Below are 21,103 nucleotides of genomic sequence, written 5' to 3' on the forward strand. Positions count from 1 at the left end.
AATGAAGTCACATGAATAGAGATTCTGAAGAGCAGGCAATAGTTAGAATGAAAGACAGAGAAACATTTTAATGTTTTAAATGTTTTTTCTGTTTTCAATGTTTAATGTTTTCAAAGAACTCAAAAGCCCACGTGGTGCCAATATTCCAAAACAAAATATCTAGGCAAATTGAAAGAAAACATTTAAGTTCTTGTAATGAAATTAATGAATGTGAAAGGAAGCCAAATGGAGAGTGAATGGAGTACTCATAACACCACTATACAACACTCTGTCCTAGACAAGCCCACCAAAACGGCCTTTCAAAGTTGAGCAGATACATTACATTTCTTTTGCTCTTGATCATCCTTCTTTTCAGTTTCTCTATAGGTTATCTAGGCTATAGTTAGCTATAAGGCTAGATGATTCTAAGAACCTAAGAAAAGCCTAGGAAACAGGATTTACATCTGTTACAGGGGCTCAAAAATAAGGGAGCAAAGCAATTTCACACATTCATTTACTGAGTGCCAACTATGTACAAAGCAGGGCACAAGGCTTTGTTAGAGACTCAAAGGTGACAGAAGGTCTCAAGGTGCTTACAATTTGCTTGTGGTAAATGACTCTAATATGAGACTTCTGGGTCAATATAGACTGATTAATTCAAGATAAAGGAGAAACCATACTGTCACTCCAACAACGTGGCTCTTTCTCATGTATGGCCAATGCCAATTGTACTCAACTGTTATTGTCTCTTGACTTCCAGATCCCATACCCAGTTTCCCAGATGACAGTGCCACTTGGTTCAACCTCACCTCACAGTTCTGGCCCAGGTGCCGCCAGCACTACACTGACAGCCTAGAGTGTGGGAAAGTGTGATTAGACTTCCTCACTGGCACAGAGCTCCCTGAGAACCATCTACTCACCTCCCAGCCCCACTTCCTCCTCCAAGACTGCATGCTTTTCAGGATTAGTTACAACCTCTAGGCTTCAGGACTCAGCTCTCGTCCTAGTCTCCAACTCCAGGGGGGCTCCTGGACTTCATCTCTTACAGACTGACCCACTTTCAGCTCCACCCACCCCTCTAACACTGTCTGAACAGAGACAGAAGGCAACTTTCATTGACTGCCTGGAACCCTGTACTGAGAAAGATGCTGAGACCACATCAGATTCAGTGGGGAAAAGGCACTGTGGTATTGCTGAGGTGGGAAAAGATATATGTTAAGCTTTTGCCATTTGGTTTTAGGATCTTAATCAACACAGGCCCTTACCTTCCTTGACTCCAGAAACCTGATTCTCTCTTGAACAACAGTAACATCCTTGACCTCTTAGACCTCTTCGTCATCAAATACTCACCAACTTCCACCTTGGTACTCCTTCATTCTCTGCACAGGCATTTCTCTACTCCCTCCTTATAAGGGCCTTTAATCACAAAACCTCTACTTCACCCCTTACAGTCTCTTCCTCTTTTTACTGGACTCATTCCTCCTCTAGATTCTGTGGTCAATAGTTAAATTTGTTTTCTTATACTTTCCAGATTTAATCACCAACTCTGGATCACTACCATCATCTATATTCTCTATGTAAGCCTAGCATGCTTGAGGAAGATACAGAAGTACTAATCCAAGTATCTTAGTTCATTTGGGCTGTTATAACAAAACACTATAAACTGGGTAGCTTATAAACAACATAAATCAATTTCTCACAGTTCTGGAGGCTGAAAGTTCGAGATCAAGGTGCCGGCTGATTCAGTGTCTCGTGAGGACAAGCTTCCTGGTTCATGGAAGGCCGTCTTTCTGCTGTAACCTCACATGGTGGAAGAGGCTACCGAGCTCTCTAGGTTCTTTTTTATAAGACACTAACCCCATTCATGAGGGCCCCACTCTCAGTAAGGACCTCCCAAAGGCCCTACCTCCAAATACCATCACTTTAGGGGTTAGGAGTCCAACACAGGAATTCTGGGTGGACACAAACATTCAGACTATAGCACCAGTCAAATACATTTCCATGTTGCTCAACTTCTATCATATATTTAACTCTGACAATTCATTCTTTTATTCATTTCAACGGATCCAAACACAATCCCCAGAACAATTTTTCCACACCTTCTTTACTCTCCCCAAACACCTACTTCCGCTGTCTCTCTTTCTCTGTGCACTGTAAGGAACACTTTGTGCACTCCTTTACATATCCTATAATTGGCTTCACTTCAGCATTACACTAACCAATGTCCTGTACAAGTGATATAAGAGCACAGTGGTTAAGGCCACAGGTGCTGGAGCCATTGGTCTATGTTTAAATCGCAATTCTGCCTGTACTAGCTGTGTGACCATGGGCAAACTACCTATCCTGAGTCTCAGTTTTATTATCTTTAAAATGGGGCTGTAATAACAGCACCTACCTCATCATTCTGTTATGAGGAAGAAACAAGTAGCTCTTAGAATGGTGCCTGATACGTCATAAGTATTCAATAGATGTTTCCTATTTTAGTCTTTTGATATCAAAAGAAAACTTCTTGCCTCCTTGTTAAATTAACCCTTCCACCTCTACTCTGTACCTAATTCCTTCCCACTTCTTCAGAATCTCTTTCTCTATAACATCTTAAAATTATCCCTCTACTAATCTCTTTTCCTCCTCTGTTCCAATATCCAAAGGTTTCTTGTGTCTACTAAAAAATTATTCATTTGATCCTACCTCTCCTACGGCTTAATCTGTTTCCTTCAGATTCCAAATTCTTACAATGCCTCCACTTCCTGTTCCACACAATCTGGCCTCTGATTATTGCTCTGACCTCATCTCACATCCCTTCTCTCCCTCCAGCCACAAACCTCGTATGTTCTTTGAACAAGCCAAGCACATTCTAGCCTCAAGGCCTCTGAAGTTGCTATATCCCCCATTTGGAACTTCTCTCTCCAGCTCCAATAACTTATTCATCTCCCTCAGTTGTTCACCTCAGAGGTGCCATCCTCAGTGAGGCTATCCTATCCCGCCTTTGTCCCTCTCTGTCTTACTACCTGCTTCAGTTCTTTCAAAGGACTCTCTCCTTCTTCTTGAAGGCAGGATGTCTGGATGTCTCTCTCACTCCCATATATCCAGTGGCTAGCGCCCTAAATGTCTATGAATGTATGTACAAAGGACCACACTAGAATCTGTGGAGATACCAAATGAATCAGACACACATCCTTGTCAACAGAGTTACAATTAGAGCCCCTCTTTTTTTTTCTCAAGTCCCACTTTCTCTTTTGCCACAGTCACCCTCATCACCTCACATCATGATGACTGGTAGAGCCTTCTAACTGGTTTCCATCCCTTCAACTCTTTCCATCTACCAATCCATCCCATGTATTGTTAGGGCCTGCGGGGACCCAGTAAATGGCATCCCTTTTCTTCACCCAAGTTTTAAACCAACTGAGATTGACAGAGGTAGTCAGACACATGGAGATCAAAACATCAGCCAGTTGGAGGACACAGCTTAGGTGTGTTGCAACAAACTGAACCCCAGGATTATACAGACTTACCTCTGAGTGACAAGCAGCACTGGGTCACCATGGGCTCCCCTCTGGGGGACTGCCCATGAAAGGCTGATGGGTGGAGGGTCAGGTCTGGAGGGGCAGACCAGAATTAGTGCTTCCTGTGAGAAGCTGAGTTATGCTTGCCTGGTTCCTCTCCTAAACCTGCCATAAATCACTCCTCCCCAGGAGTGGAGTGTGCAAAGGGAGGGGGAGAGGCCAAGGGTGTTATTCTAATTTATGTCCCTTTACATGGACACAAAAGCTGCAGGAAAGGAGGTTCCCTGCTACCTCCCCCACTACCCTTCACCTCTGCCCACTTCCAGACTTCTTGTAAAATGTCCTTTTAATCTTGACTGTCAAGAAATTTTCAAGTGCTTCTTGCCAAATATATTACATTATTTCCATTTGTCTGGCTTTGAAAGTCCTCCATAACCTCAGTCTACTACTCTCCAAAATGCAGCCCTGTTCCAGCTTAGCCTCCTGGCCATCCCACACACAGGTTGTCTTCATCTCCATCTTGGCTTTGCTCAGCCCTCAAAGCTTAGCTGAAACATCCTTTCCTCAATGAAGACTTCTCTGACATTCTAGATCACAATCATCTCTTTTGTTTACATTCCTGGTTAACAAAACAGTTTTCCAAGTCTATTGTTTCATGTTATAGTATTCAACTGTGCTTAAGTCAAAAACTAGCAGAAAAAAATTAACTAATTTTAGGTCTTGGTTCTCCTCATGAGAGGCACATGAGAGAAGTAAAATTAACAGGATCCACATTAATCATAACACTGCCACAAAGAACATGAAGAGAATGATGCTACCTACAGAAACCAAAGCGGGGCTGTGTCTTGTACATTTTAAATATGGTTCACAGGCTCTTACACAGTGCTGCCCACTGTAGTGCTCACAGATACTTGTTAACAAACTTATTCTGGTAGAAATGAACTAGGCTCAAGTGATATCTTTTCTGTGAGCTACTTTGGAGACCTTTCTTTATGGGTAAAAGAGAATATCCCATTTGCTTTCCCTTCATAAACCTAGGGAAAGACATATTATCTATGTAGGCTCTAATAGAAATAGACCTGTAATTTAGTTACCTATTAGCCAGACACATGAACTTAGGGATCTTTTCCATCTAAGTTCTTTGCTACTGGCAACAGTGATAGAGCGTAAGTCAACACAGACCTAGTCAATGTCACTTCTCAAGTATGAACCTGACTAGGAGATCACAGACCCAACTTCTTAAATGCAGAGGCTTTCTGCCTTCTGTGACAAGCGTAATCTCTAGTCTTTTTAGAACTTTTTGACCCAGAAAACAATTCCAAACACCAACTTTCTAACTATGCTCACTCTTTGCCATGGTGAGCTTTTCATTCTGTTTCTCTAACCTATAGGAATTAATAAAAGAATCTCCCATACTTAGGCCACTAGATTTTAAGTAACTGGCATTCCATTACCATATCTTTGGGTAACACAGAATCATAAAAACTTAGAGCCAGAAGGAATTAGAAATCTCTTTCCCCCAGCCCCATCTGGGGCAGAACCTGTCAGTTGCCTAGCCCACTGGCTAGTTCTCCCCCTTCTCTACCAACAGAACCTAAATTTTGTTCAGGCCTGGTGGCATATGCTCAGGAAAGATGGCCTCTCCCCTGCCCCATGGAAAGAATGCCATGATCTATTTAACCCAATCACAGTAATACCATTTTTCTTTGCCAGAGATTGCTCTAGGGCTGGGCATGCAATGCAGTTCTGGCTACTGAGGGGGTACTATTGGGGGTTTTGGGGAAGAAACCCAGAGGGGGTTGCCCTGCTTTCCCTTCCTGACTTTGGCTTTTGATATATGAGAAAAAGATCCTTGGGGAGAAGAGACCTCACCAATATACTGAGGATAGCAGAGCCAAAAGATGGGAAGTACCTGGATCCTTGATGACCCTGGGACTACCTATCTCTGGACTTCTGATGTGTTTATTGCATACACTGCTTGATGTTCACTAAGTGTTCAACAGCTATCTGAGAGAGAGATGAAAAAATACTATGTATACCACTTTTAGTTGAGTATTCTATTACTTACTTGTTTCTGAAAACATTCTAACAGATTTAACAGATTTGGAAAGAGCTTCCTGGAAACAAAATGACTTGGCCAAGGTTATACCACAAAGTGTGCAAGTTGGGAGCAGAACTCCAACCTCCAGACTTTCCATCTAGATCACACTGTGTTTTATTTATGGTGAAGAGAATGAGAACTAAACTTCCTCAGGCTTGAGAGGCAGTATTATAGAGTGGTTATGTGTGGCCTCCAGTGTCGAGACTGGCTTGGGATGCTAGCCACACCACATACTAGCTGTATGCTCTAAGGCTCAGTTTCCTCATTTGTAAAATCAGGAAAACATCATCTATCATATTAAACTATTGTGACTGTTAAATAAGATAATGGGTGAACACTTTTTAGCACGGGGCTGATGTAAAGTTAACTCTCATTAAATAATAGTTCTTATTGACAGTATTAATAATAACAAACTTCATTCAACTTGACTCAAGCTATAAGTAAGGAAAAAGAAAAGAGAGGTGATTTCCATTTTTTGAAAAAAAAAACACCAAAACTGTACTGTCCTGATTTTCCAAGCACCAACAGATATACCTTGCATATGTCATACTTGGTACAATACAAAGTTTTCTACAATAAGGTTCATATCGTCAAAGAACTTCCAATCTAGTGTGGGAGATGGATGTACACACAATTACGTATAATGTGCAACAGAATAAAATGTGCTATGGAAATAAAAAAAAAGAATTTTAATTGAGAAAAATATGGCAAGGTCTCAGGGGAGGATGTGGCATTTGAATTGGTCCTTGAAAGATAATGGAGGATTTTGAAAAGTGAAAAGGGCAGGGCGGGTATCCTGGGATGAAGAGACAGCTTGAGCAAAGGCCCAGGAGCTTGAAAGCACAGGGCACATTCACAAATGGCACACAGATGGGGTGAGGAAAGGTGCGGGCGATAAGGTTAGGAAGATTCTGGATGCTTGATAAAATTTACACTTGCTTTTGTGAAGAATGGGGAACCATGATTCATTTTTGAGAACAGAGTAGCATGAAAAGATGTGTGTTTTAAGAAGGTAACTCTAGCAGTCTGTCAAATTAGTAACTATGGTTCTTCCTAGCCAAAAAAGATAAAATACATTAATAGAGCAACCACAGAAAACATTAGACACTTCATTTTCAGAGTTCCCATATAAGAACGTTGGAATCAAATGAGGCAATCTGGCTGTTGATGAGGCATGCTGGGTTTCCGAATAGTTGCCACGGGCCAACATTCAATAATGTAACCAATGGAAATCATAGAATCATATAAAATCAACTTTCTGTGACCTATTTTAGCAACTTCTTTGTACTGACTAATCTTGCTGAAGGGTGAATCATAAACGCAGCAAGAGACCATGTCCTGGTGACCTCACTTGTTGTAAGCCTGCAGGAATATTCTACCTCTACTGGCTCCAAGGCTTTTGGGAAACATAATTGAAAAAGCAGTCATTTTAGTATAAATCCCAAATTTGGATTTTTTTTTTTTCAAGTGAAAGATGGGGAAAGGGTATCGAAACAGAGTAACATAAAACTCAGGATAAAGAAACCATACTATCATGGCTTTTCTGGCCGTAAAGAAAATCTCTGCTGGAGACCCTTTCCTAAAGTACTTAGAACAAGAGAATACAGGGAGAGAGGAATGGTGCCAGGTCACCAGCAAGTGAAGCTGACTGAAACAAAAACCCAGCTGACCACTGCACTTGCCACATAGATGAAAGTGTGAACACAGTCAGGGAGGGAAAAGTCAGTCAAATTCTGGCAGTCTGTGGAGTTTCAGCACTCCATAGCTAATGCGGAGGATTTCTTTTAAAAATTTTGATTTTAAAAATTGCACCAGTAGTTCCTCCAGAAGTAGACTTACAAGGCACATAGAAATCTTTCTATGTTAAATAATTTCAACTATACCTGTATTTCTATCACGACCTTCCATTACCAACCTGACCACAGTAATTAGCTCCCATAAAACCATGAGTCAGGGTCAGTTCAAATACATCCTAGAATGATATAATTTTAGAGTTGGGAAGGATCATAGAGATAATTAACCTGCTTCACTCGGTTTATGAACCAAAGGCAACAGTGATTTTTCCAGACCTACATGGTGAGTTAGGAATAGAGCTGGGATAAACACTTTTTTTTTTTTTTTTGTGAGGAAGATCAGTCAGCCCTGAGCCGACATACATGCCAATCCTCCTCCTTTTGCTGAGGAAGACGGCCCTGGGCCAACATCTACACCCATCTTCCTCCACTCTACATGGGATGCTGCCACAGCATGGCCCAACAAGTGGTGCATCGGTGCACGCCTGGGATCCGAACCTGGGTCACCAGCAGCGGAGCATGCGTACTCAACTGCCACGCCATGGGGCCGGCCCCGGGGATAAACACTTTTGAGTCCTAGCTGAGAGTTCTTTCACAACAGCCTCACCTTCCTCTACTGTGTGTACACACTTACAGGTATAAGTGTGTGTGTATATAACTATTTTTCATATTGATAACATACCTAGTGTCCACATGTTCATATGACTTCTTATGTTCTTCCCTTGGTACATGTTTATATTTAGACTGTAATTCTACAATGTTAGGACCCTGTCTTCTTTATTCTGTGGGAAATCCCCTGGTGTCTTTGGCTGTACCATTACTCAATGAACAAGAACAGGATGACAGTGATGCAAAGGAGTAAATGGTGAAGTATAGATACTAGTCAAGATCACGTCTGTATAGAACTAAGATTAGTGCTAGGACTAGAACTTAGCCATTCTGGTGGTGGGATCAGCCCTCCCTCACACCTCACCACAGCTGCCCAAGGCATGGCAGACACTGGGATGGCAGTAAGGAATGGAGCTGACCCTGAGGAAGCTTTGGTCTCTACCACCTACCTTGAGACTCTAGAAATAACTGCCTCTGTTGCCATCTTACCTTAGATCCTTTCTCTCCTATCATTTTATGAGCTAATCTTTTTGGCATTCCTACCCTATCCTCAGTAATACAGATGGTGTTAACTAGGTTGGATTCAACCACACCCCACTGACCTAGTAGGACCCACTGGCAGTACCCTTCATCCATTTAGCACAGGCAACATCCCATTTTAAGAAGTGTCCTAGGTCCATCTCTGCCTGAGGCAATGCAATCCCTAGAATGTGTTCACAGGCTTCCAAGTAAGACTGAAAAAGGCAGCCAAAGGTAGGCTTCCAAGTAAGACTGAAAAAGGCAGCCAAAGGTCGGACAAAACCCCAAGTCCTCTTTCCATGGTTATAAACCCATGGAGGTTGGTTTACTCAAGCTCTGTGCATAGCTAACATTTAAGAATGTGAAAGGCAAAGTCTTCTTTTTGCAGATTCATTGGTCCCCTAAAGAACTGTGACCAGCTCTGCACTGTCCATGTATTTTAGTGAATATGTTAAATGCAGGAAACAATACTTGCTGAGGTAGACTGCTTTAGTGTGTCTCAGTTTTTCCTCACCACTGATCTCTTGAGGGATTAAATTTAGTTCGATGAACACTATCCAGGTCTGTCTCTTCTACACCACTTCCCATCTCTATCCCCACAGAGACTGAGTGCCAAAAAGGCTTTTGAAGTGGAGTGATCTGGAAACTGAGGACTATTGGCTTCCAAAGTAAGGAACAGCCAAGCTTAGTGGGCAAGAGCATGGACTCTGGAGGAAGACTGCCTAGATCCACATTGAGGTACCACTCATTACTAGCTGCAGGACAAAAAGCATGTCATGACTCAGTTTAACATCTGTCTATGCCTCAGTTTCATCATCCTTAAGATGGGGTCAATAAAAATACCTGTATTACAGGAGTGTTATATGAGTTAAATAAGCAGCTACCTGTAAAGCACTTAAAAAGTCAGTGTACAGAGTAAGTGCTAGCTGCCGCTGCTGCTATGATTTTTTTCCTTTTCTTTCCACCTGGGCTCTCTCACCATAAGGACAAATACACCAAGTGCTCCAATGTTGGCTTTGCCAGTAACAAGTAGGCTGTTAATGTTTGATGCATTCTGTTCTCATATATCCCAAGAACCTAGGAAAGAAGCAATCTTCAAATCCTAAGCAATAATCTTCTGGAAAGAAGCACTACCAGGGAACAGAGAAAAGTTGAGGAGCAATGCAAAATTATCTCAAACGATTGCCAACTTCAGAAAGACTAAAAGGCAATCACAATCCAATTCAGAAAGACTAAAAGGCAATCACAATTATCTCACCAGGCTTTGTGCTCACCAAATGGCAGCCAGAATCCTCTACGATGGGGAATCCTAACTGTGCCTCTGCAACCAGGGGTCTGAGATGGTATCGGACACTCCTCTTGGGCCAGGGCAACATTCTTCCAACACTAGGGGCCACTTATAAGCCACATCTGTTTGATTTTCTCTTATCACAAGGATAGTGCAAATCTTCATTTTCCACTGCTGCTAGAGAGCTTCACAGAGAAGATGTGCAAGGTGTGAAATGTTCGATGATGGTGCAAGAGCTGCAGAAAGGAAGGGGGAGTCGTTCTTTCTCTAAAGACACAAACCAGCTAAGGAAGTTAATGTTTTTAATTTGTCAGCTTGATTCTTCTCAATTACATTCACTCCACATGTAAAAACATTTTTGGAGCACATGCTATGTTCAGAGCACTATGTTACGTACTGAGAATAAAACAACGTGTAACAAACAGTCCCTCCCTCGGTGACCATAAACTCTGGTTGGAAGACAGTAAGCAGAGAGCACAAATCAGTATGAGAGAGGGCTTGGATGGTCTATTTCCCATTCACAAACCAGTGAATAACTATGAGAAAGTACACTGCAGGAAGGGCAGTTCAAAAAATGTTCACTGTGAGGCCATTTTACGAAAGAAACTATGTTGGGGAAACTAGGAGTGAGGTAGTGTCACTGACTCTCACTGACGAGTTTAAAATTCAACTAATAATAGTAAAAATAATATTATTAAGTGTTTAAAACGTTTATTAAGTGTTTGCTATGTGCCAAACATGGTTCTAAGAAGCACTTTAGATGTTTTAACCCATTTAACGCTCACAAGATATTGAGGTGAGCACTACTATTATCCTACACTTTTATGGCAAAAAAAAAAAAGATGAAGGCACAAAGAGATTAAGAAACTTGTCCTAAGTTACACAGCTAGTAAGTACTGGAACAAAGAAGGAAACTCTAACAGTCCGGGTTTAAAGTCAGTGTTTTTAACCAATATGCTACCTTGTTTGATGAGAAGGCCTTCTTCAGACAGGCCTGCCCATTTTCTCCCCACTGCTCTCATTATGCCAGAACCTGACTCGCTTTATACCCAAAGCAGCATTTATCTTCTGTAAGGCTCAAAAGCCCAGGTATTCATTGCCATATGAGGCAGAAGATGCAGAGGCCCTACCTAATGAAGAAGACCCTTGGGCTTGTTGTTATGGGAGGAAAGAGAGAGCATGAAAGGGGCAGAAGAGGAAAAAGTGGCAGATAAGGAGGAGAAGAACCACTCCTGCTAAGTCTTTAAACTACTCAAGGTGAACTTGGAAAAGGTGCCAGAAACAAAAAAAATCAACTGGAGAAAACATAAGACCACCCAGTAATCTAGCTCCTAAGTAAGAGAGTGATGGGGCTAGACGCAAAACCAAGCTGACCTCACCAAAGGAAGCCCACTGGACTAAACTGTACTTCTTCTGAGGAGCCCCCAGCCTCTCATTAATCCTTATGAATTTTCAGAACAGCAGAGGAGGAGTTGGGAGGATGATGGGTCACTTTTAGACACTATGAATTTGTAGTGCCTGTGGGATCTTACAACAGACATGTTCACCAGGCAGTCGGATATGTAAGTCGGAGACTCAAGGAAGTGTTCTGGCCTGACCCCAAATCTCCAGCTCCCAAGATACTACACTGCCTCCCTCTGCTTTTGGCATATTCCTTCAGGAGATACAATAAGCCTTTCTTCAGTCTCGAACACTAATTTCAAAGGTTTATAGTAAACTTTAGTCAAAGGTCTTGGCTGATTTTGACTAGTATGCACCTGGGGATTGGTATATCCCCCCAAATGCTTGTGAGAATTACAGTCAGCAAAGTAGGTGACCAGCCATGTGTCTAGAACTCCTCTCCACCACAGCCCGAGAATGGGTGACCAGTGAACATTCACTGCTTGCCCCTGCCCTTCACCTGGTGAACAATAAACACATGATGTATCTCGCCTGCCCTCCAGAGCATACCAGAAAGGAAAGGTGTCAGAAATGTGGCATGCCATTGGCCCAACCCTGCTGATTCCTGCTAGGATGAGTATCCCATGGGTGACCAAAAGGTGGCCCGGCTATATTATATCAATACCTGCAAAGGCCACTTGTTACAGGTTATTTTTCAAAATACCATTCAGTCCTTTATATCAACATCATTTAATATTCAAATTTTTTTAAAATTGAGAATTAAAAAATTATAATCATGATCTGTCATACACTACAGAGAGAACCTAATGAAGGCCTGGTTCTTGCATTTATAATCCGAACAAGATAGAAAAAATAAAACTGGAAACATACACCCTCCTAACTTCGCTTATGTCAGGGATTTAGAATGGTTATGATAGTTTAGTAATAAAAATCAATGCGAACTCCAAGAAACCAAAAAACAATTGAGGTTATTTGCTAATCAACAAGTGCACCTGTTTGTACATGAGCTCAAGGCAAAGCTCTCATTCTGTCAGGCTCCAGGGGTGACAGTAACTTGTTTGTCCCCTAACAGCCAATCAGTTACCAAGTCCTGTGCTTTCTAATATTCCTTTTCTTTTTACTCTCATGGTCACCACCCTGGGCTAGATGTTAGAGAGGACTGGTGAAAGTCTAGTAGAAAAGACGAGGAATTACAAGTCATGAATTTGATTGGGGAAAAGCAAAGTATTTTAGAAGGATGGATTTGAACCCGATGGAGAAATAATGCAGCACCTCACAGACAAGAATACTGTATTTCCTTAATAGATATACTAAACTATATCCTTGCCTCAAGTTATACTTAGAAACTAAATTTTATTAATTAAAATGTTAAATGTATCAATGGAATACCAAGCAATGATTAGAGATTGAAGTAACACTAAAATAGCAGTGAAGTACATAAAATAGTCTGCTCAGTTAATTGAGGAGAAGCCATCTAAATTAAAGGTTGAGTAGGGTGATTGAAGCATCATCAGTAATAAAAATGGATAGTCTGTACAAATGAGGTTATCTTGAAGGAAAATGCTAGGAGAAACGAAGAGATGGTTTGTCATGTCTCACAGAAGAGAAAGTTCATGTGTGAGTACATGAGTACATATTCATATGCACATGTATGTGTATAAAGTACGAGTAAAAAAGAAATTCAAGACCCTACACCATGAGGTCTGAACCAAGCTCTCCAACATTTTCCTTCTACTACTCACCATGGGATCCTTTGCTCTCCTCACAAAGCTCAACTTGCTCTCCTCTGCACCTTGCATCTCCTCACCTTTGTTCACACCATAATCCTGACAGAGTGTCCTCTACTATGACCCTCTTTCTGCATCTTCACGTCCTTCAAGGTCCAGCTCAAGTTCCATGACCTTTCACAAGCCCTTCCTGACAAGCCCAGCCCAAAGTGTCTCCTCTTTCCTCTATCTTCTTAGTCTCTGTCACTCACTCATTGAAAAAAATCTCAACAATGTAGAGTAAAACTGAAGTTCCCTCACCAACATTTCAGTTGACCATCTACTTTCTCTCAATACTGGGTGGCTTCTTGAGTCTTTGGTAGTGTCTGATCCCCTCAGCTAAATGAGAAGTTCTTTAGGGCAGGGATCATCTTCATATGTCTTTAAATCCTGCACAGCACAAGGCTAAGCCCACTGTGTCATCCAATGAACATCTACTGATGTGAATAAGAGTGTCATACACTGTTCAAAGGAAAATACCACATTAATTGTGAAAATATTCTGATTCTAACATACAAGATTAGAAAGTGAAAATTTAACCATAGTTGTCTTTCACTTAGCACCTGCTACGAAGATAGTAAGACTATAGACTCGAGGTAAAGCACGGAAGTAAATGGAAGAAGGAGCTTAAGTGAGCGAAGCCAGACATGGTTATGGGAGAGTCAGATTCTCATGAGGTAAACAGAAGAGAAACAAAGGAAAATCAACAATTGTTCATTAGCAGTCAGATATAAAAACATACCAGTATTTCCTTGAGCATCTTCTACCTTATTTGGTGAGGGCGTCAGAAAAGATGGCCTGGTGAAGTGAGGACCCTGAAGAGACGGCTGCTGCTGCTGCTCCTGCTGCTGCAAAGGCATGGTTTTGAGGACTACCCTCCAGTCCACTTGGGTAATATCTGACCTCGATCGAGCATGCCCAGGCTTGAAAGTAGAGGTCTCATCCAATAAGTCATTCACAGAACGAGGTCTGTCCCTCCGGCGCTGACAGATGTTGAAAAAATTAAAGGTTGACGCTTCCTTTTGTTCCATCCAGGATAGATTATCTGGGGTTGTCCCTTTCTGGACCATAAACTGTTCTTTGGCAGGAAAGACATTTTGAACTTTGGTTTCTAAGAGCCTGCTCTTACAGGGGTCCCAAATCATGCCCCTTTTGCCCAGGGAGGCAACATTTCTGATAGCACCATTGTCTGTTACGTTACTGAATATCTCGTGCCCCACCAGTTCAGGGACTTCTTGAATCCCATAAACTTCTGCTTGCTGCACAGCCTTTTCTAACTTACTGTCAAAAGTACTAAAGAAATCTTCAGTAACTTCCAAGGCGGGGCTAATATCATCTACTTCCAAAGCTTCCATGTCACAGGCTCCAAGAGGCGTAAGCCTCCTAAGCTGGTTCAGGAAAGGGCTTCATGAACATTCAACCAACAAAGAGAGGGGCTTCAGCAATAGAGTTCTGGAAACAACTGGAAGAAACCTTCATTTGGCTGCCTGGAGCAGGCCAAGCACAAACGTGGTGGATGTTTTCTTGGTCATTATAAGCATCCGCTAGCTGCTAATGGTCATTAACAAAGGTATGGGGAGACAAACATTCCTTTGAGGTTCTTCTTCATTGTGATCTGTGTAAAGACAACAGAAAGTGCTTGTCAAAGCAATGCCACTGCAAGCCTTAATTTCCTGGAAGAAAATAAACAGGACAACATTGGCACATGGTTCATTGTATTCTACAGTCCATGAATCTTCCCAGTCACTTCCCCATCTTTACATCTCTTCTATGGCAGTCATGCGGAAAGGTGAACAACACCTACACAGAAATTCCACTGTCAAGAGAACACGTCACTACCCGCTTTGTACTAGAGCTTACACAGAGCAGGGTGGAACACTTGATAAGGGGAACTAAAGACAATAGCTTTTACTCACACAGAGAAGCCTTTGAGAGCAGTTGTGAAAAGACTGCCCTGGTAAATCTCTGTGATAGTTGACCTAAAATAGTTAGCAAAAAAGACTAAGAATTCTGTGACTGGGCCTATATCGTAATCAGTCTGCAAGTCATATATGCATGAGTCCTTTCACAAAGCTTGAAAGCTCTGATGAGTTGTTGGACTTAAAGGCACAAAGAAGAAGCAGAGAGGGAGGCTCCACCCTTTTGTTAAACCCGAATGTTACTGTGCTTGTACTTCTCAGCCGTAGATCATGTGATGCCTAATGATGACTCTGGACTGCAGAATTCCTCCAGTCATCTTGGAAAAAGGCTTCAGGCTCCAAACTCCCTGAGGCTTTAGGAACTGGCCCAGGAATACAAGTCCAGCCTTGGGGCTGGGCAGAAAGAATTCTATAAGAGCACTAACCCACTCTTTCTGGGAAACACTAGATCTCCAAGGCCAGGCTGAATTAGAGCAGACCTTGACAGTGATGCTATCCAATACGGTAGACATTAGCCATACGTGGCTATTTAAATTTAAATTTGTTAAAATCAAATAAAGTTCCTCAGTCACACTACCTACATTTCATGTGCTCAACAGCCACATATACCTTTGTATCTTTACCAAAAAACAAAACAACTAGGCAAGGGCTTTTTTTTCCTTAAATACTTATAAATAGGTAAAACTAGGCAATTAGCAACACTTTTGCATGTTACTACAACGGTACATAGATGTGCCTTCTTTTTAAAGACTGTACAAGTTTTATGGTTAATTAAAATCATTTTTAGCACTTTGGTCATTAAACCATTACATTTAAATCAACAGCACCAATCTATACTGCTTAATGTATATAAATAAAACTAGTATATACAGCCCTTATTTATTTATTTTTTTTGTGTGAGGAAGATCAGCCCTGTGCTAACATCTGCCAAGCTTCCTCTTTTTTTTGTTGAGGAAGACTGGTCCTGGGCTAACACCCGTGCCTATCTTCCTCCACTTTATATGGGATGCCGCCACAGCATGGCTTGCCAAGCGGTCCATCAGTGAGTGCCCAGGATCAGAACCAGCGAACCCCGGGCCGCTGCAGCGGAGCACGCGCACTTAACCGCTTGCGCCACCGGGCTGGCCCCTACAGCCCTTATTTTAAATGTATCAAGGAGGTTTGCAGTTCACAGGAACTTTGTGGTTAACTTTTTGTAAAGTGATAATGACTATGAGTTTGTCCACTTTTTATATTCTGATATTTATTATGCTAGCACTCATGAAGCAAGGCACAGATTGATTTTTAGAAATAAACATCAGTTATAATATTTTTCTAGCTGCAAATATGGTTTTTCTTTCCTTCTGTGTCGACAGTTAGGCCTTGAGCCTCTTGAATTATGCAACAGGGTTTTCACTACTTCTGTAATTTAGAAATGGGATTTTTCAGTTTCGTCTTGTACACCAGAGGCTAAGAAAAAGAAACACAAAATAAATCGTAAAACTTTTAGTTCTTTCTTTACTAAAATTTCAAATGAACATAATAAACAATGTAGAAATGGAAGAGGCACCAAGATGCAGAGCACTAAGTTATTCATATAAGATTATACTATGAATATTCATTTTCTTACTCAGCACTTAAAATTCAATCTTTAATCATACTAGAAAGAGAGTAAATACCTTCAAACAAAATGTCTAGGAATATATACTGTCTGTGCCCTCTGCTTGGGTATTTGCAGGCTGGTTGGAAGCACATAACCACTGATGGCTAGCACTGCTGGCTTGTGGAACACTTCTATCCCACAAGTTCTAAAACTATAGACTATTAGACAAGGAAGGGACCTTTGAGATCATCCTTCAACCCCAACCTTTCACAGAAAAGGACACTGAGGCCCTGAGAGATTACGAGGTCCCATGGACACTTTGTATGCATTGCCTCATTTAATCATTAAAGGGCAGTAACAATTCAACTTTAGAACTGTTTCAATGCTGTTTAACAAGGGATTCCGGAAACCACTCATCTACCCATCCATTCATCATTTATTAAGGTCACACCAGACACAAGACACTAAAGATATAACAATGAATAAGACAGAGCTCTTGCCCTAAAAAGGCTCACAGTCTTTCATGATGATCCAGGTAAGAAAACAAATCCAAAAAACTGCCTTGATAGAGGATGGAAACAGATTTGGTCGGGGAAGAAGGGAGGGGTCAATTGTCAGTGGAGGTGAGGGAGATATTAAGAAAATCTTCAAAATGAGGTGCCCTTTGAGTTGAGCCTAGAAAACTTAGAAGGTATTTGCCTGGATGGCTAGGAAGAAATTAGGAAGAGCAAATTACTTGTTGGTTAGCAAGGGATTTTCAAGTTTATTATATAAAATGACTTTCCACAGGCAGTGTGGTGAGCAATATAGTGGAGTCATATAGAGCAATCTAGTGGATCTAGAATCAGATCTAGGTTCAAATCCCAATTCTGTCTCATACTAGCTATGTGATTTGGAGTAATATTTCCCTGACCCACCCCACTCCATCCCACGTCCCACGTCCTCTGGGCTAATCTGTACTTCCTATTCTAGCAATTTTGATTTTCACTATTAGTGCTTTCCATTGCCTCTATTTGGAACATACACAGCTATTCTCGTTGCTTTCTGATGTAAATATGTATTTACCCTTCCTAGTCATACTCCGAAAATTCCTACTCTTCACTATACGACCCAGCACTTTCATGCCACTCTTCCTCTCTTTGTTTCTCTTTGTTCCTCCACTCAGTCACACAGGCTGACCTCCAGGCCTGGCCACATGCTGTTCCAATTGTTGAGGAGTTACCCTCTCCCCTCTCTTTTGCCTATCTAATACCTAATTATCCTTCAGGTTTCAAACTAACATCAGGTGACAGACCTGTATTCTCTACAGATGGCCACAACCATATCTCCTATCCCACATGCTTTTCTGCAATGAGAACTTGCTACTCCTCCATCAAGAAGTGAGTTTATTTTTCCACTCCCTTGAATCTGGGCAGGACTTGTGATGTTTTGATCAGCAGAGTGTGGCAGAAATGATGCTGTGCCCATCTGAGGTGTAGCCCTTAACTGGCCTGGCAGCTTCCTCTCCCTATCTCTTGAAGCTCTAAGCCAATATATAGGAAGTCCAGGCTACTCTGCTGGAGAGAGAGGGCACAAGTTGAAGCATGGAGGCACCAGACATGTGAGTGAAGAAGCTATCTTGGATGACAGACCAGTTGAGCTCTCAGCTGATTCCAGCCCAGTCAGTATCTAACTGCAACTCATAAGAGACCTCAAGTGAGAATTGCCCAGATGAGCCCAGTTAACCCAGAACCATGACGAAAAAAACTGTTTGAAGACTCTAACTTTGGGAGTAGTTTGTCACACAGCAACCAATAATCAGGACTCATCACTTCCTCGGGGAAGCATTCTTTAGTGATCCAGATTCTAAGATGTAAGTAATGTAAGATGTTACATTACTATGGTACATTTGTCACAATTAATGAACCAATACTGATACATTGTTATTAACTAAAGTTCATACTTTATTCAGATTTCCTCAATTTTTCCTAATATCCTTTTTCTGTTCCAGGATCCTATCTAGGATACCACATGACATTTAGTTGTCATGTCTCCTTAACCTCCTCTTGGCTGTGACAGTTTCTCAGACTTTACTAGTTTTTGATGACCTTGACAGTTTGGAGGAGTATTGGTCAGGTATTTTATAGACTGGCCCTCAACTGGGATTTGCTTGTTTTCCTCATGATTAGACTAGGGCTATATATTCTGGGGAGAAAAACTACAGAGGTAAAGTGCCATTCTCATCATATCATATCAAGGGTAGATACTATCAACATGACTTACTACTGTTCATGTTAACCTTGATCAGCTGGCTGGACCCTTTTTCCTTAGCATTTACCATCTTCTAATATTTACTTAATTTACTTATTATTTAATGTTTAGTGTTTCTCTCTCCCCATTAAAATGTAAGATCCCCGAGGGCAGGAATTTTATGCTCGTTTTGTTCACTAAGGTATCCCAAGTACGTTGAATAGTGCCTGACACACAAAAAGGCACTAAATAGACATGTGTTGAATGAATGCATTCTTATTCCTTTGCGTGACATTCATGGCCCTTCATAACCTATCCACCTCTCCAATTGGTAGTGCCTGACCAACTCACCTTATCATTTCACTCCTCCATACTTTGGTTCAAGCTGAGGAGCCTTCCAAACCGCTGAGGCTCTCATAGCACCCTGGGTTTACCACATTGTGCTGAAATGATCAACAATCTCTCTCAATCCCACGCTATACTCTGAGCTCCTTGAGAGCAGGCATGGTGCTTTATTTACCTCCTATATAATCTCTATATCTTCATCCTTTTAGGTTCCATTTTCCAACCTTTCTCTTTTCGGAATTTCACCTTTTCCTAGGATGTATAGCCCTCAAATTCGCTATAACACAAGGGTCTAATGTCAAGTTTAGTCTCTATAACTAAACACTTCTTAGTAGCTTCCCTCAGCTGGTTTAGAAGTTAAAAATTAAAAATAATAACACATTCAAACAGGTAAAAATATGAAGAGTACCTTCCTCTGACAAAGTGAACTGAGTAGAATCAGTGTGTGTGCACAATACGGTTTGCCTCAGCACAACACTGGAAATTAGGAGCTAATTAGAACTGTGTTCTAAATCTGGCTCAACCACACACATGCTGGGTGGCCTCTGGCAAACCATTTAACCTATGGATGCCTTACTCAGCTACCTGTATCCAATAAAGTTGCTAATATCAAATGGCTTTGCATGTGGATCATTCGCTAGGTAACTGTTCCAACGTGCCTTTAAAAAAATGTAAACTATAAATGCCATATAACTATGGAGCACTCCATGGGACCTCACCCATTCAACAACCACATGCTCCTGGTCACTCCCAGAAAAGATTTGTCGGCCCAACAAAGGCAAACTCAGCATCCAACTATTTATAATATGCTACTTTTCAGCCAAACTCAATGATCTATAGACATTTTATCTTATTTTTCTATAGAATACTATTTCTGTTAAAAGGGTTATGTCCCCTATTTAACAGATAGAGAAATTGAGGTCCATTTGTCAGCGTAGTAATAAAAGCTCAACACACAGAATCCCATGCATGCATCAAAATGTAACAGGATGGAGAATCAGTGTATTGCTATTCTCTAACATGGAAATCTGCTGTTTACATTCTCATTAGGCAAGGCTAAGTAACAGGATGAATATGGAGTCCTCCCACACAGAGGCAGAAGAAGATATGAGCAATAATACCAGACCAGCCCACACAGAGATGCCATGTTCTCCCAACCTGGATGGTAAAGGTGCTGACTTCTACCCACTTGACTAAATGACTTGTAATCAGAGTTCAATGAGTGCCAAGACAGTGTCTGGGGCCATATAGTTTTAGAAGCACCTGGACTACCTAGAAAAATGCATTGCCAAAGATACCTAGGATAGACTGCCAATCCATCTTCAAACATGAGAACCCAGGCTGATTACAAGGATAGTCAGCACATGTGGCTCTTATGTGTTCTTCACTTTGGTTAAGGCTGTGGCTGACTGAAAATTTTCTGTGTTACATAACGTAAAGGATCCATCACAAGAAGATCTGACCCTAGTAAGATAACATTTCTGGACCATGAGGCTACAAAAAAGTTTTGTTTTTTGGGGGTGCTTTGTCATAAAGACAATGTAAGCATTTTGATGGAGCACAGGCAAGCCACAGCAGCATATAAGTACATGGTGCCAGTGCGGACGTCTAAGACTTCAGGAGTCTTTCAGAGGAGGACAGCTAGAAACACAGACAGAATCCCATTTTTATAGGCCTGGAGGGAACATTAAATGGCGACATTGTACACAAGTTTCAATAAATGAGAAGTCCATTGCCATGCAATACATGAGGAACATAACATTAAAAAAAATTATTTGTAAGAGTGACGTCAGCATCATGGTGGAGTGAGCTCTTCCCTTAGTCTCTCCCCATAAGACACAACAAAAAGGACATTCACAAACCAACAGAGGACCTCCACACAACACAATAGACATCTGAGAGATCCATGCAGCCATACATCTGAAGGTGGGGGTGCTGGACCCCGCCGGAGGCAGTGGAAGGAGGTAAGTGGATCTCCTCCCCCTCCCCAGCAGCAGTGATCTAGGGCAAGGGACCTCATGCAGCAGCCGGTGTGTGACTCTGAATGGAGAAGGGGGAAAAGGCAGCCC

The 21,103-nt window shown here is 41.6% G+C and overlaps 1 protein-coding gene across 7 annotated transcripts in view; it reads right to left on the minus strand.

The window, feature by feature from the left end:
• PLEKHM3 (pleckstrin homology domain containing M3) overlaps positions 1-21,103 on the minus strand; it is a 174,990-nt gene that overhangs the window by 133,864 nt on the left and 20,023 nt on the right. For all 7 annotated transcript variants that reach the window (XR_015553273.1, XR_015553274.1, XM_087435717.1 and 4 more), the window contains one exon: positions 13,702-14,574. Coding sequence is in view for 5 of the 7 variants with exons in the window: in XM_087435717.1 (XP_087291843.1) it covers positions 13,702-14,314 (613 nt within the window). In the remaining 2 variants the exon portion in view is untranslated. The remainder of the gene's footprint in view (positions 1-13,701; positions 14,575-21,103) is intronic.

This window comes from Ceratotherium simum, chromosome 9, assembly GCF_057802395.1.
Source record: "Ceratotherium simum simum isolate JZ-2026a chromosome 9, ASM5780239v1, whole genome shotgun sequence".
Classification (NCBI taxonomy): Eukaryota; Metazoa; Chordata; class Mammalia; order Perissodactyla; family Rhinocerotidae; genus Ceratotherium; species Ceratotherium simum.